The 16967-nt window shown below is 34.4% G+C and overlaps 2 protein-coding genes across 10 annotated transcripts in view; one reads left to right on the forward strand and one right to left on the reverse strand.

The window, feature by feature from the left end:
* The window catches only part of LOC112049131 (major facilitator superfamily domain-containing protein 6-A), a 23716-nt gene extending 20945 nt beyond the window's left edge, over positions 1–2771 (reverse strand). Inside the window, exons 1-3 of one of the 2 annotated variants that reach the window (XM_024086921.2) lie at positions 2614–2771; positions 2434–2517; positions 1364–1502 (exon numbers count right to left, since the gene is read on the reverse strand). In XM_024086921.2, the coding sequence (XP_023942689.1) occupies positions 1364–1502; positions 2434–2506 (212 nt within the window). In that variant the 5' untranslated portion in view covers positions 2507–2517; positions 2614–2771. Of the gene's footprint in view, positions 1–1363; positions 1503–2433; positions 2518–2613 lie in introns of those variants that run through there. The other variant, XM_024086922.2, reaches the window with a different exon arrangement.
* A 1049-nt stretch (positions 2772–3820) lies between these two features.
* LOC112049138 (DENN domain-containing protein 1A) overlaps positions 3821–16967 on the forward strand; it is a 58461-nt gene continuing 45314 nt past the window's right edge. For 3 of the 8 annotated variants that reach the window (XR_008252280.1, XM_024086932.2, XM_024086930.2), the window contains exons 1-7: positions 3822–4133; positions 5911–6066; positions 6460–6597; positions 9632–9815; positions 10240–10497; positions 11267–11368; positions 13426–13538. Coding sequence is in view for 7 of the 8 variants with exons in the window: in XM_024086932.2 (XP_023942700.1) it covers positions 4117–4133; positions 5911–6066; positions 6460–6597; positions 9632–9815; positions 10240–10497; positions 11267–11368; positions 13426–13538 (968 nt within the window). In the remaining variant the exon portion in view is untranslated. Of the gene's footprint in view, positions 4134–5910; positions 6067–6459; positions 6598–9631; positions 9816–10239; positions 10498–11266; positions 11369–13425; positions 13539–16967 lie in introns of all 8 variants that reach the window. The other 5 variants (XM_024086927.2, XM_052890537.1, XM_052890536.1 and 2 more) reach the window with 3 other exon arrangements.

Below are 16967 nucleotides of genomic sequence, written 5' to 3' on the forward strand. Positions count from 1 at the left end.
ATTAAGGAGAAGACTCGTTACACAGGGGCAGAGCTGAGCAAACAGGTGTTATATTTTAGGAATATTTTTTTATATAAGATAAGCGTTTAAGCTCCTAGAGTTTGAATCTTTATTGTTGAGGTACTGGAGTGTCTCTAAATCACTGGTGCTGCTTGTGTTTTCGCCACTAGCAATAGAGGAATCAGAGACCTCTAGAAACATATTTAATAATTAAGATTCATCTTTTGTCTTTCTATATTTTCAAACTACGCGCTGCGTTTAGTTGTGTTCGGAAAGAAAAACTGCGAAGATTATTTTAGTAAAAGTATCTTAGGGAACAACATATTTTCAAAATACTAAGATACCAGGAAAATGTATCTAAATATAAGATACAAAATAAAAAAAATAAAAAGTATTTCAAATACAGTATGTAATTACGTATTTTATATCTTGTATCTGTATATCAGATACTTTTATCTAAGATAAGTCATATCTCTGGCACTCTACATATGAGTACATATTATGGCAGTATTAAAATTGCTAACAAAAAAAAACGAAAATAAATTATTGTAGCACAACACAGAACTTGGAAAACGAATGAACGAAAAACACTAATTGCAAGGGGACGCGGCCCGTGTGACATCATGTTTGCAGATGTATTTATAAGATACTGTATTTGTTATAATAAATTAAGTAAATAATATAAAGGTCACATAGAGTAAACTTTATTTAGTACTAGTTAACTTAATTATAACAACTTAAATTTGTCTGCGTAAAAATATGTTTATCATAACTCGTGTCTATTCCAAATTTCAGCCAAATCCATTCAGTAGTTTTTGCGTGAATGGGTAACAAACATTCATACCATAACCATCATAATCTCGCAAAAACCATGGATGTTTTCTGTATGTAAAGTTTAAATAGCCTATAAAAAGTAGCCTATGTATCCAGGTTATTATCTATTTTTTCTTGAAATAGCAGCCAAATCGGTTTATTAATATTAATTTATAATATTAGTAGGACTGTTGCAATTTCCACAAGTAATGTACTATAAGTAGCTTGTAAGTTTCAAATAAGTAAATATTATACTCTTTGTGTATTGGATATGACCCCTGCCTTAAATTTCAGAGGGTGTGGGTTCTAATCTGGTCCAGGGCATGCACCTCCAACTTTTCAGTTGTATGCATTTTAAGAAATTAAATATCACGTGTCTCAAAACGGTGAAGAATAAACATAGTGAAGAAACCTGCATACCAGGGTGTGTGAAATCTGCTAATTCGCATTGGGCCAGCATAATGAACTTTGGCCACGCCTCTCATTCTGAGAGATAGAGCTCTGCAGTAAGTAAGCTTATGGGTTGATAATGCAGATGATGATTACTTACCTATCAGCAATGACACCAAACAGTGGTTTTGCTATGAGTCCGAAGACTGGCAGCACTGTGTATATGAGACCGACTGTGGTCGAGGTAAATCCTAATTGTCTCGCATAGGTAGATAGATAGGACACAAGTGGCGCAGTACCTGAGGACAATACAATGTTGATCTATTTATATAAAGCAATATTAGTTGTATAAAATGTATTTATATAAAAGTAGAATGTAGTTTATACTGGGACACACACACACTAAGTCTGGTCGAGTAATTTGAAACCTGTGAGTAGTTTTTAGAATGAGGGAAAGAATAAAAACAACAGCACATTTGAGGCATTTTATTCCATATTGCTTGTATTTTTCTTCTATTGCAACAAATATTGGCAGGTTGAATTTTTGTAACTAGTACATATACACATCTATCTACTTTTCATCACAATATTCTGACAAAACAACAAACAACAACAGACAAAACTTTTGGACACAGTTATTTAATACTAGCAGACCCAGCCAAGCTTTGCTTTGACTTGTGACTTCTTCCTTACCTGTATCCTACCCCCCTAAGGACTCTACTGGTTCTAAGCTACCTCCCCACCACTGAAAATTCAGCCAAATTGTTTCAGCTTTCCTTAAGTTGAATACCAATCACACTACTTTTTGCTAATATTTACATTTTTAAACTTATTTGAAAATTTATTATATTATTAAAAGTTAAATAAAGGTATTTAAGCAGTCTTGAATTTGAAGTAATATATTTTGATGAGAAATAATACCAAGATACAAAAGAGCCTTTTTAACGGCAGCAATTCCATTATTTTTTAAAAATAAAAGAACATTTATTGCGTCATGACTATAATAGTTAGGTGGGACTTTTCGTAAAAAATTATGTAATTAATTATATTTTGCACCTTGGGTTACAAGGTTATTGGAGGAAGGAACCCTATTTTTTTATTAAATATAATATTATAATATTATTAATATAGCTTCAGGGATAGTGTAGCTTCCCAACAGTGAAAGAATTTTTTCATATCGGTTTGATAGTTTAGAGCCTATTCAATACACACAAACAAACACACACTCACCTGCGTTGAATAAAAAGAAATGCCCCTTAATTGGTAGCAGTTTTTTATTCACTTTCATCTTTGAGGGCCACATGGAGTCTGTATCTGTAAATAAAAAAAACAAATTATTGAACTTACTTTGAGGAAATTACATGTATGTGAACTTATTTCAAAGTCAGTATCACTTGATCATATACAAACCATGGACACAATATTAAAATTGGTCGAACTTCAGTTCTAATTTGATAACTTTATTAAAAAAAATACTAAATATTAGTTAATCTCATATGAGTATATTACAAGTTTATTAATCTTCACAAAAATAAACAAAAAAAAGCGCACATTGCGGCAAAAAAGTCGAATAGTCACAGACAAAGATTACCTTTAGAATCATCACAGATCACTATAGACTAGAAAATCATTTTCATAGATTAATATAATAGGTACGTCACTTTTATAATAATTTACTCTTTGATCACTTTGTAAGTTTCTATTTCTACCTATATCTTCGATCATCAATAACAGGACCTGCCTCGCTAACCGGTACCCCTCGTTTATAAAAAACTGTTGCTATAGAATCGATGTTTCATTGTTGTAATCGTTTTCGTCGTGTCGTCTCCCTAAAAATGCCGGTTTGTGTAGTTGATTGGCATAAAAAACGGCCAAAAACTAGTAGTATAGTAAAAGATGGAGTAACGTTTCATTTGCAAGTATTTTTATCTTAGTTTTTCAAAGTTTTCAAAAAAATTTCTAAAAAGAATCGATTCTTTTGACGGAACAGAAAAAAATCGATCAAGTTATCGAATATTCTATGTATATATTCCTATAAACATTCTAATAAACGGTTTCTACTGTCAAAATCATATCAAAGGATGTCACCACAAAATAATCAAGATTGGCGATTTTTTTTAATCTTTTTACTAGAGTCTGGCTAACGTAATAGGTCCATGGGCTTAATATAGAATTATACTCAGTTGAATATTAATTGCACTATAATTTTCAGAATTTTCTCCGATTTTTTAAAGGCGGGCAATTTCAATCTCTAATTTCACGCCAGTAAAAGGTGGCTGCAGGATTTATGTTTAACATTTTTCTGCTGTCATTGCATTTTGAATAAATAAATAAATAATCTAACAATCTTGAATTTTGAATAAATAAATAAATAATCAATAATCTAACCATAGATAATCTTACTCTTAGCTTCACAAGTCACAACTGACATAAATTGATGTTGTCATAACAATTATGCAATCGTTCCCGTCAAAAAATTACAGACAATTTTGTTGGTGAATTTTGTTGCGATACAAGTCCATTTGTGATTGGCCTCAGACATACACTGACATATAGCTGTACGGTAAAATACTTTTGCCTTTTCCCTATGGGAAGGAATAAAGAAAAAAATATAATGACATTGACAATCATTAGAAATAATTTTGAAATAATCTTTGGAGACAGGAGTTCAAGTACAGTAAAGTGAAATTTTTCAAGTATTCTGGTAGATATCCTCACAAAAACGTCTGTCTCAATAACTGTTTTCTTATTACAATTCGAAGTAAGAAATTGGGCTGTAAGTGAAAAAATGTGCAACGCCACCGTGAAGTGATTTATCTATGGCGCTAGATGATTTGCATCATGAGAAATCTACAAATATTTGCCAAAAAATAATCCAATTAAGATGTAATCTAAACTTCCGACTGTCCAAACATGGGTTCGAGAGTAAGGTAATTATAATTATTTGTAACGGCTCATCGTGTTCCCTTTCTGTAACATTTCGTTGGCAAACATGTTTTACATTAAACAACCTGCCAAATCATCTAATTTGACCTATAGTCTCTCTGAGCGTGTTTCGTAACTCCGTTATTTCTATTTGTTTCCTTTATCATCTCTTGATGTTCTTTTATATCACTCATTTCCTGTGCTCAGACGAGTTACAATGACATATGTGTAGTGTTATGTATAACAATGTAGGTATATGTCAACTCCCCTTTTCATTGATAACCGCTTGTCATCAAGTTATTATGTACTGTGGATTGCATGCGACTTTGTCTGCAAACAATTTATGATTAAACTTTGCAGATGAACTTAATACTTTATTTTATGCCCATAATCAGTGTAAAATGTCACAGGTTAATAGAACACCAGAGCTTGGGTGATGATGAAAAGTGCAAAGCTTTCAAACTGTCTGAGTATGACACAGGAGCATTACTATGTGTCTGATGTCTCTGCAATATTCTTGAAATTATACTCAGAGGCACAATTATCTGCCCACTTTAATATACTCGCGACATATTAAAGTGGGCGGATAATTGTGCCTCTGAGTATATTATAACTTTGCAGTTGCATATCGTTACACTTTTTACTTACATACAATCTTGTTAAGTCCTGTGTCCTGTAACAATATACAACCATTTGGTTTTCTTTCTTGGAAATTTGCAGTTGAAGCCCAGAGTTAAATCAGTGGTATTTTACCTTATTATTCATAGTTAGCTAGTATAGCATTGAGTGCACTTATTTATTATTTTTTATAATGATTAAAACTATTAAATTATATAATTAGTATTAAATAATAAATAAATCCTAAAATTCTTTAATTATAATAAATAGTAAAAGTCATGGACACAGTTAAATTTAAACTGTCAAAGCAAGAGTAAAGAACTTGTCTGAAATCATATATCATTGACAAGAAAAACACAGTGTGCTAAAATATTTGCCTTCAATATCACAAGTGGTATGTAGTAGTTAACCTCTATCAGTAGTAGGTCAATATAAATTATAAACTCTATTTGGGCTTCATTATCAATCTAGTTTTTTTTTAATATATTCCTGTCTAGATGCTATAAACTTGTAATGGTCCTGTGCATCCTACTAATATTATAAACCCAAAAGTTTGTATGGATGTTTTTTACTCTTTAACGCCGCAACTACTGAACCAATTAAGTTGAAATTTGAAATGGAAATAGACTTTATTCTGGATTAACACATAGGCTACTTTTCATCATCAAAATTTCAAATCAAAAATTTGAATTAAATAAATCTTAAATAAAAAATCTCTCCTGCCAGTACTTCTGACCCTTTCTCCAACTCCGGTTCCGACTTTGATAAAACAAATATAAAACTTCGACTCTGCTTTCGCTTGCAATATTTGCTTGCAATATTTCTTTTCTATATTGTTTCTACTAAAATTATAATATTATTTAATTATATATTTTTTTTTATTTGATCTCTTTTGTTGCTTTATGTGTGTTGAATAATTATGGTAATTATTAAACACCCTTCATAAAGCATATAATTATGGTAATTGTAAAGGATAGAATGAAAAAAAAACTCTACTTATTAAAAAAAAAAATATACAATAATTTTTTTGTCATGTTACACATGGGCTATTTTCTAATCATAATACTTAATATATTATGTTGTTAGTTTTTGGATAAAGAAGAACATTATTACATTCATATTCTTTTCAAATTCCATTAAATCACCTTGTCTATTTGCTTACAGAGATACAGTTCGCTATCTGTTTGAATTATTCTGTGAGGTGTCACCTGGTGACCATGTGAGGGATCCATACATAGTGAGGAAGTATCCAGATGTTTACAAAAATGAGGAGGAGTTGAAAAACATACCCAAATTTACATTCCCATGTCAATTTGATAAGTAAGTGCTTATAAACTTTTATTTTTTATGCTGCTATAAATTAGCCACACTCATTTGTTTCTCTCATTTAAATAAATAAATAAATAAACTGACATGGACTTCGTGCCAGGAAAGAAGTCTCGCAGCTAAAACCTGAACTAAAACTGACAGTGCCTTACACAAATGACAATGAGACCGCCATCATCAAATGATAATGAGCGCCATTAAGACATTAGCGCCGCGTCTAAGGGACTTGTTTCGTGGCCCGCAGAATAATATTGGCATAATGTTAAGTGACACTGCTGTCTGTTGATGTTTTAATATGCTTTTATATTATAAGAGCTACTGGCAGATGTCAGGAAGACATTTCAGTGGCAGTACTGTAACTACAAATCATCCTTCACTTGTTTCCAGCACATTCGTTCAACATTACTCATTTGTGTTGACATCTGTGGACTCCAAGTACACATTCTGTTTCTGCCGCTACGACCCGAAGGCCAACACATCTCTTGTGTTGCTATCACATCTGCCATGGCACGACATATTTTACAAGTGAGTACTGGGCGATACATTTATTTCTTGGACTAGTATAACCGGCAATATTTGACAGGATCTTAAATTTTCTGCGTCATTCTTGAATTTGTGATTTTATTAATTTTTGTGGTAATGGCGGTACAAAAAAAAAATTTACTTTTTAAAGTTAATTTTTTTTTTGTACCGCCATTACCAAATGACAATTAGCGCCATTAAGACATAAGCGCCGTGTCTGGCGGACTTCTTCCATGAAAAGGACTTTACACAAAACCAGATGGTTTTTAGGTTGTAGTAATACAACTGTTTCACTATCAATGGCGCTTATAATAATCTCCAATGTACAAATAGGTGATGGCTGCTTGTACTTTGCTTTATAATTAAACTACGGTAAGTTTAATTATTAAGTTGTTCTTTGCAGTATTTGTATAGGGTGGATCCTCTGGCGCATATATGTATTTATGTTGCGTATATTTATTTTTATTTATTTTGCGTATTTAAGTTTTACATACAAATTTATTTTGTACCAGCATGAGAGTAAATTTTATGTGAGATAATAATGTAAAATAATAATTTATTTAAAGGTAAAAGGTTACAAAATAATATAATAATTACACAAAGTACCTGCTAAATTACATTATATATTTATTTTTATTATAAGTATACCTGTACACTGCTCGCTACGGATCTTTACGGTTGTGAAGTTAGCTGCGGAATGAGTATGCGCATTCGTGCAGGCGCGAACACTCCCCGCCCGCGCCGTTTGTACCGTTAATGATTCATGGCGCATTCATTTGTTGCTAACTTCACAAACACAATATCTCGTGGCGGGCACTGTAACAACCAATTAAAAAACTATAAGTATGTGCAACACACGCCGCTGTTTGTATTGGAATAGTCATGTTTTTGTTCTAATGATATATGCTAGCGGTTGACTGCGATTATGCACTTATTGAAATTATTAAAATAGAGCAATTTAATAGTTGATTTGATGTTCTACGCGATGCTCACTTACGCGATTCAAATTTGCTCTGTCCTAGTGCGAAATGTTAATATTGTTACTTTTTAGAATTTAAACTATCGTGAGTGTTATTCATATTAATTGATTATGAAACACGACTAAAACTCACGTGATATTACGTCGGAGTATGCCCGACTAGTTTCGAACCCATACGGGGCCCTTAGTCATGAGCTGGTTCTTGCATCGCGGCAATTGTTAGTCATTTTGTCAATTTGATCAGTTTGGATCGTGCCGCGATGCAAGAACCAGCTCATGACTAAGGGCCCCGTATGGGTTCGAAACTAGTCGGGCATACTCCGACGTAATATCACGTGAGTTTTAGCCGTGTTTCATAATCAATTAATATTGTTACTGTTATAAAAAAATCTTTTTAACAAAAACATTCAACAGACTCCAAAATCGTATACAATCAAAATAAACTAAAAAGCGAAAAATAGCATCATATGTGTTACCTTCTGATCACTTTGAAGGCGAAAGTTTTGAGGTAACAAACATTTACAAAAAAAAACAAATTTTTTGAAGTCATTTATAAAACAAAAATCTACAGAATTTGTCTATTATGCTTTCTATAATGTTTTATTTTTATATTATAGTCGGTACACTTAAGTTTGCATCATATTTATCTGCATTTTTACAATTTTATTTACAAGAATATTACTGTTATAGAAATAGGGAATGCCCGCTCGATTCTTTCTTTATTTCTTTAGGGGTAGAATTATTAAAATTCAACCAAAATTCTAAAGGGTAGAAAGGGATTGATTTTTTTTTAAATACAAATTGTTCATGTTTTGAGTTATAATTTTCTAAAATGATTGATGGACTGTTTATTATAATTATATAAGACATGCGAAAATATTATAAGTAAGAGGTAAAATAGGGGATGAAAGTTTACATCGATATCACGCAAACGAAGTCGCTGGCGTCCGCTAATTATTAATAAGCTTGTCCTGAGGCGAGGCGAATTTGTGAATTGCGGGCACTTGTGTAGTTACTACAACTTTGTTGTGTATACGGTTTTATTTAGTGGAAGTTTTATATGAAATAACTGTACAATTCACAGTTTTGCCTGCACATTGACATAAAAACTGAACAGTTCGATTGTACAAGTACAATTAAAACTGCATACACAGTAAGTTACGCAACGCAAAATACGCAAAAGCACACGTGTTTATAGTATGTTACTAGATTTAGAATTGTGGCTGTGCGTTGATCTGTTAAAATTTTTGTTGTTCTTTTTATCTTCAAACGCGATAGCTCATCTCCCACGCGGGTGTCAAGCGTGTCTCAAAGCATTGACCGTGACTGCGAAACGCGCTGGCCCTCATCGCGGATATAACGATAAGAGCCATTAAAGTGTTTTTCAGATTGCATGGGTAGAGTAACAGTTGCCTTATGGCGTTCATAATACGTACTATTGTCATAAATAGTGGCAAACTTTCAAGAGTGAAACGAATTGTCACCATACCCATGCTATCTGAAAAACACTATAATGCATTGCGATACGCTGCATCGTCACAGCATTGACGCTGCATCGTTTTCATCTATTACATCACAGAATAAAGATCATAGAGAATGAGTGCCATTCAGTTGTTTAAACAGAATATAGAGTAGTAAGATAGTAGAGCCTCAATAGCTCAACGGTAAAGCGGACGGACTCATCATCGAGGAGTGGTGGTTCGGTCCCCGCCCCGTTGGTCTATTGTCGTACCCACTCCTAATATTGAAAGAATAAGAAAGAAAGAAAAGATCTTTATTTTTAAGTAATGCCACGTATCACATTAAATCTAAATTATAACATATTATGGCTTAACTGTCCACTCAAACAGTGGAGCACTAAATAACGCCCTGTAATATGTGGCATAACCTAGAAAAAGGCCCCAACTCAACATTTTGCCGCATACTTTCAATCTTTACAGTCTTCTCGACTAGTTGGAGGGGAATGGGATTATTGGTCATATTTAAAAGATATGGCAAATATTCTTTAAAAGAAAAATACACGTCAGTTTACTGTAAAATATGAATTGATTATTGCAGGTTACTAAACTGTATAGCGAATCTATTGAACAGCGCCGAGCGAGGCGAGTTGACGTCCTTCCTCGAGGCGTGCAGGTCGCGGCCGCCACTGCCCGGCCACACGCTGAAGGTCACGTACAACGCCGGCCACAATGCCTTCTCCTGTCAGAGCCCCGACAACAAGTTGCCGAGCATACCAGAGAATGTAAGTGACTTCAATATAATGTCCCACTGTCAAGCTTAAGGCTGCCAGTCTGCCGAAGCGGAGCGAAACCAATAGGATTGCACAAAATCTCCTCTCCACTTAAGTGTACAGGGACTTGCTAGCTTGTTTAAAATTTTTCATAAAACAGGTAAGCGGAGTGGGGAAATGGAGTGGAGTTAAAAAAATTAAATGTAACATTTATTTATTTAATATAGTCTGCAACTTCGCTCCGCAACTTCGCTCCACTTCGGTGGACAGACACAGAACGCAACTCCGCTCCACATCCGTCCTGAATGAATTTGACAATTATACTGTGAAAACGATAGCTTCCAAAAAAAACTACTGAAGGCAATAAAATTATTGACATTGATATTGATTGAACAAAAAAAACTCAAATTAATTAATTCAATCAATCATTTTTCAGTGCAACCTAACAGAGTACTTCAGCGCGATGGACACGAAGTGCATGTGCGGCCTGTGGGCGGCGCTCCTGCACGAGCGACGCGTCGCGATCGTCGCGTCGAAGCCGTCGCGACTGTCGGCGGTCGTGCAGGCGGCGAACGCGACGCTGTTCCCAATGTCGTGGCAGCACATCTTCATCCCCATATTGCCCAAACACTTGGTCGACTACCTGCTCGCGCCCATGCCCTTCCTCATTGGAGTTCCTAGATGTGTTATGGAGGTAAATAAGCATGTTTATTTTTAGATGTTCATATGATGTTATTTATGTAATAGGGATGATGACAGTTTTTTAAATTAGGAGTATGCTAATAGTAAAGCCATTTTGTAAAAGTAACAGGATATCTGCGATCATTAGTTTCGCAGCTACAGGGATTTAAAGGGTCAGATTTGCGGCGCCGCCGCGGATTCCTGAAAAACGCCCCGTACAAAATGGTACGAATTAATGACGTCGTAGGTGCATAATGATGAAATTAGATTTGTATTAGCGGTCAAACAAAATTACTAATATGTTTGTTATTTGTGCGTTTATGTTTTTAGTTCATATATTGAAAAATGTCACATTTAATGTAAGGAAGCAAAATCTGTATGAATTTTCATCTAATTACGATAAATACGATATTTAATAGAATTTTACATTTTAAAATCCTATTTATTTTGCAAATATATTTTATTATAAAATGTCAAAATATATAATTTTATGTAAAAATAAGTTAATATTGAAATTATTTACTCGTGTGTATTATAAAAATCAATATATTCAAACCTAGTCATAATCCCTATTGTTAAATTTAATGGTGATAGACGATTTTCCTCGCACCACACTCCCATATAATTATCTTTATCTATCTTCTTTTTTTAACTTCATAATTCGAGCATTATGATACGAGATATTATGTAACCATTTCATAATTCAATATTATGTGTTGTTATGAGTTGAGCTGTTTATTTTAATACATAAGTGTTTGATCAGAAATTTCATTTGTTTACAGACCGTGAGAATGTCAGAAGTCGGCGACGTGGTGGTGCTAGATGTGGACGCGAACGAGTTGAAGTCGCCATTCCACGATCTAGAGAGCCTACCGCAGGATATGGTGAGTTGCACGGTGCACCCATCAATAACATTAATAGTCTAAGATCCGGCATTACAAATATATATGCTCCTCTGTCATTTATTAGTGAGTGCGGTTTACCCGCGTGGTTCCCGTTCCCGTAGGAATACGGGAATAATATATGGGCTATCTAACACTGAAAGAATTTTTCAAATCGGACCAGTGGTTCCTGGCTTTATAATATTAGTATAGATAAGAAATAAATGTTAGATATTATTCACATTTACAAATAGGTTGCCAAGTTTAATTGCGGCCAAAAACAATTTTCATACAAAATCTAGCAAACCATGAAATAAATCAATGGCATCCTAATACAAATTAAATGAAGTTAAATTAAGCATAAAATAATTTTTCATTTGACATATTAGGCGACTAAATAACTTATGAGGGTATTTATATAACATAAATTAACTGTTTATATCTGGCAATCCTACAGTCCCACTGTGAAAGCAGGTAAGATTTACGTTTTCAATCCTGTTGGGTATATTCTTTTAACTAGTGCACCATTTTTATTAATTAAGCAAAGTGAGAAGTAGATTCAATAAATTTAATAAAAAAAATATACATTTAATACTCACCACAATTTAACTAGGCAACATAATTGCAATGTGTCTATGTGAATATTTTCTACCATTTATTTCTTATCCCAAATAAACAACAGATGAGGGTGTATATTCCTTCTGCCGGATCTCCTGCTATAAATGCATGCTAGTGTAAAGTTTGTTGTCCGAATCCATACTAAAGAGGTTTATTCAGTTTGACATTATCTGATGTAGATAATGTAAATAAATATATTTATTGACAATTTAAATGAACTTTAAAGGATATTCGGAGATACTGATTTTACACCGTTCAAAATTACAAAGTCTCCTGAGGATACTCTGGTTTTGGAGTTACATTGATGCTTGGACTAGCTTTTGCCCGCGGCACCGTGTACCGATTTTTAGCTACCTACCTTAAAAACTGCAAAAAGTTCCATATAAAATTTCACCCGCTCTTTTTGGGGGCGAATTTTCAAAAAAAAAAAATTAATGATTCACTGTTTTTAGTCACAATTAATATTTACATTGAGCATACCAATTTTTAGCTTTCTACCTTGAAAATTGCGGAATGCTCCATACAAACTTCCTCCCCCCATTTTAGGGAAGTTAGAAGGGGGGTTAGAAAGAGACAAAAAGTAGCCTATGTCACTCCCCATACTTTCAACTATCTCCACATAAAAAAATCACATCAATTCGTCACTCCATATTGCCGTGAAAGACGGACAAACAAACAGACAAACGCACTTTTACATTTATTATATTAAGTACTAGCCGACGCCCGCGACTTCGTGCGCGTGAATCTCGATGTAAACTTTCAACTACCCTTACACCTACCCTACCTCTACCCTATCCCTAAACTATCACTACTCTACCCCTACCTACCCCTACCCTACCCTACCTCTACTCTATCTCTACCCTACCCTTACCCTACGACGATTCGAAACGTTTGATAAGGATTAATAGCATGAGTAAAATAAATGCGTTTAAATGTAGTCCAGAAAAAATTCAAATTTTTCAAGTAAATAAATGGTTGTAGTGCCTTACTCGACATAGATAGGTATAGTGTATCGCGGACTTTTTTGTAGATATTTATAAGATCTACAATTAATTAGAACATTTTATGAATGTATCTTTTATAGTTTAGGCAGCGTACGCAAAATAAGTAACTTTTCTGGTTGATTTTTTACACCTTGTGTCCGAAAAACCCAAATATCTTACGGAATCCTATTTTTTTCCAAAATAAAATTTAACCTATGTTACTTGTGGATAATGTATCTTTCGAATGGTAAAAGAATTTTTAAAATCGGTCCAGTAGTTTTTGAGCCTATTCATTACCAACAAACAAACATACAAACAAAGTTTTCCTGTTTATAATATTAGTATAGAATTATAGATGGAGTATGGATTTTTGCTTTGAGCACAATAACACTATTGTGCTCAAAGCAAAAATTGAAAAAATGATTCTCTTTTTTAATAATGATACTTCTTATGTCATAGGTGACAGGCTTAAAGAAGGCTTTAAGTGACAAGAACGCTTTAGGAGACGCCGTGTCGAGGGCTTTCTTGCGCGCTCTTGTCTGTCTGATTGGCGGCTACAGAGATGCTATTAGGTAAGTAATCTTAATATTATACAGGGTGCTCAGGAGTATTTCCCTTAAATTCAAAGTATTAACGAGACCACAGAAAGGAACCGAACTGCATAATTAATATTTTTTTTGATTACAAAACCAAAAAAAATATGTTTTCATACAAAGTAATTCAAATAATACCAACTATCCATGGAACACACGCCTTTAGGTAACAAAGTGACAAGGTTGCATTTTAAAATATAAATACGTCATTATTATAAGTATGCGTATAAGGTAAACATTTTAAGATCTATTTACAAAAGAAATATTATTTACTCCAAATATATTCATTTTAGAACACATGTTCCTTTAAAATTAATTTTAGTTAAAGAATATAACCCTAGAGATAAGGAAAATACTCCCGAGCACCCTGTATAAATGCAAAAGGTCATTCATCACGAAATCTCGACCACCGTTTTATGTATAAAGCTGAAATTTGGCAGGGAGGTAGTTTATAGTTAGTAGGTCTCCACTAAGAACGGATTTTGCGATAAGGCCGGATTAAAGTTTGTCATCGTCGTCTCGCCTATGACCGTGGTAGAAAGAGTGTCATGGCCAGACCTTCTACATTTTATACAAGCTGGAAGGCACACTCCTACCGTATTAAGTGAGGTAGGCGGTTATGTACTCTGGACAGTGACAGTAAGAGGTAGCAGGTTTAGTGTTTCCAAACCCTAAATTGTCCAAGTATTAAGGTCCGTTTATATATACAGACACAGTGCGTCACAGACTAGTAGCGTGGCAGACATCCACAGACATTACCGTCTATTCACACTGACCAGCAGGTAGCTAGAGACAAGTAAAGTCCTTTTCATGAAAGAAGTCCCCCAGATACGGCGCAATGTCTTAATGGCGTTCATTGTAATTTGGTAATGGCGGTCTTATTGTCATTTGCGTAAGGCGCTGTCAATTTTAGTTCAGGTTTCATGAAAAGGACTCTACAGACATGAACCGCACAGACAAAATATTCTTTCCGCGAATACTAGCCGGACGCGGCCCGTGTCTGTCAACATCCGCACGGCCGCATTACGATAGGTATGAATACCTTACTAAACATTGTATAGAAGAATATTATTTTGTCTGCCACGGCACGTGTCTGGCACGTGAAATGTCTGTAGATAAACGGACCTTTAACCGTATTTTTTACTAGTAGTCGTCACTTATAGTCTAGGATAAGAGAGACGTTATTGCAATTGATTACTATCAAGTTAATTTTCCGTAAAAAGTTGAGTTTCTCATCAAGATGAAGCTAATCTTGATGAGACACTCAACTTTTTATCTACGAAAATTCTTGATTCTTATAGCTAACAGGGAAATAACATGAATAGTTTAAAAACTAAAGAAACACGCTTTGTATCCATATCATGGGAGTCGATTCAAATACCTGTCCACCATCTTGGACGTCCGCCATATTGTATTTAAGTCATGATTATTTTTTCGTATTCCTGACAGAAAACCCTTTCATTTGATATCCATATCAAGGGGGTGGATTTCAAACAGCCAGTTCACTATCTTGGGGAGGCCGCCATGTTGGATTTGTGATGACTTTTCTTAGCTAGTCATGTATTGTCATTAGAACTCAAAGCGTGTGCAATATTTCATCCTAATCAAAGACCAGGATGTGGGTCAAATTGATATTCCAAGATTTTCTTACATAGATAGTTACAAGTGAAGCTAATATAAGCGTGTTAATAAAAACTTCTAAGCGTAGGAACAAGACAACGTACCACGCAATTTGTAACACAATGTAGCTGTTAAGTTGTATAACTTTTAATTAAACATATGTAAAAATAACAGTTGGTTAGTAACAAGTTGTTCACATCGATAATTCTTTAATGAACAAACTGTAATCCTCTAATGGAGGGTTTCTTTGAACTAAGTGTTTAGCGATTGGAGATGTGATTTTTCATTACATCCAGTTAGATATATAAGTTTAGAAAAACAAAGGATCAGGATAAACCCCAAGGAATATCCTAAATCACGTAAAAACGCCATATAGGTAATTTTTTACCTACAGTTTTACAGTTGCGTCATGTGTTACTCTTCTTTTTCTTTGGCGTCCCTACGTGCTGGGATGTCGACCTCGCACCGAATAACGCAGTGTTGGATGACCCCCCTCTAGATGGATCGAATACATCTTTAAAGAATCACCTAATGAATTTTCGAATTTTTCGCGGGATTCGATTTTGAATCTATCGAAATAGCGGACGCGACGCGTGAAATTTTTATAATTAGCCTGTATGTTGTTCTATAACCTCTATCTATCAGTGAAAGTTTCATGAGCCGCTCGAGAGATAAGCCCTGAGAACAGAAAGGCCGACACACAGAATATTTTTTTAAAACTTAATTATGTTAAAGTATCGAGTAAATAGCTAAGCACTTGAATAAACGTGACTGTGACGGACGTGATAGCCCAGTGAATATGACCTCTGCCCCCGATTCCGGAGGGTGCAGGTTCGGATCCGGTTCGGGGCATGCACCTCCAACTTTTCAGTTGTGTGCATTTTAAGAAATTAAATATCACGTGTTTCAAACGGTGAAGGAAAAGCATCGTAATCGGTGGAAGTTTTTCCTCGCTTAAATTCAACACACCGAATATAACGCACTAAGTCGGTCTGTAGATATCCACATAGATCGTAAAATGTATCTTTTTATGTTAACTGATTTTATGTAATCTTTAAACGGATTTAAATATTACGGAAATAAGCATGCCGTGTCTACTTTAATTTGATTGTACAGAGCCTTGTGTTTGTATTTTTTGATTGAAATTATGTAAATACTGTAACAATCACTAGTGGATCAAATAAACAAATAAATAAATAAATAAAAAAATAAATAAATAAATTGTAGAATATGGAGGAGCATTAACACCTTATTTTGCCCGCAAGTCTTCATTTCTCTGCTCCGTACTGATACTTTTTCATGCACAGGTATTTAATTACCGCGCGAAATTCAATTTCAACCATTTTCGCGAACACGTTCCAAAACCAAGCCAACAAATGACTGCATTCATCATTATCAACCCATGTTCTCACTGTTGAACTCGAGTCGAGTTAGGCCACCACGCTGGCCAATGCGGATTGGCAGACTTCGCACACGCAGATAATTAACAAAATTCTCTGGTATGCAGGTTTCTTCACGATGTTTTTCCTTCACCGTTTGACACGTGATATTTATTTTTTTGAAACTGAAAAGTTGCAGATGCATGCCCCGGACCGAATTCGAACCCACACTATCCGGAATCTGAAGTGGTCATATCCACTGGGCTATCACGACTCCACTGCATTCAGACAAAAAGAAAAAAAGAAAATCCAAACATTTTTTTTCTTCATTAGATATTAGAACTATGCTTGCCAGTGTTTATATTTATTCTTACCAAAAAATATATACATCTTTCTCACTACTTAAATG

This window comes from Bicyclus anynana, chromosome Z, assembly GCF_947172395.1.
Source record: "Bicyclus anynana chromosome Z, ilBicAnyn1.1, whole genome shotgun sequence".
Lineage (NCBI taxonomy): Eukaryota > Metazoa > Arthropoda > Insecta > Lepidoptera > Nymphalidae > Bicyclus > Bicyclus anynana.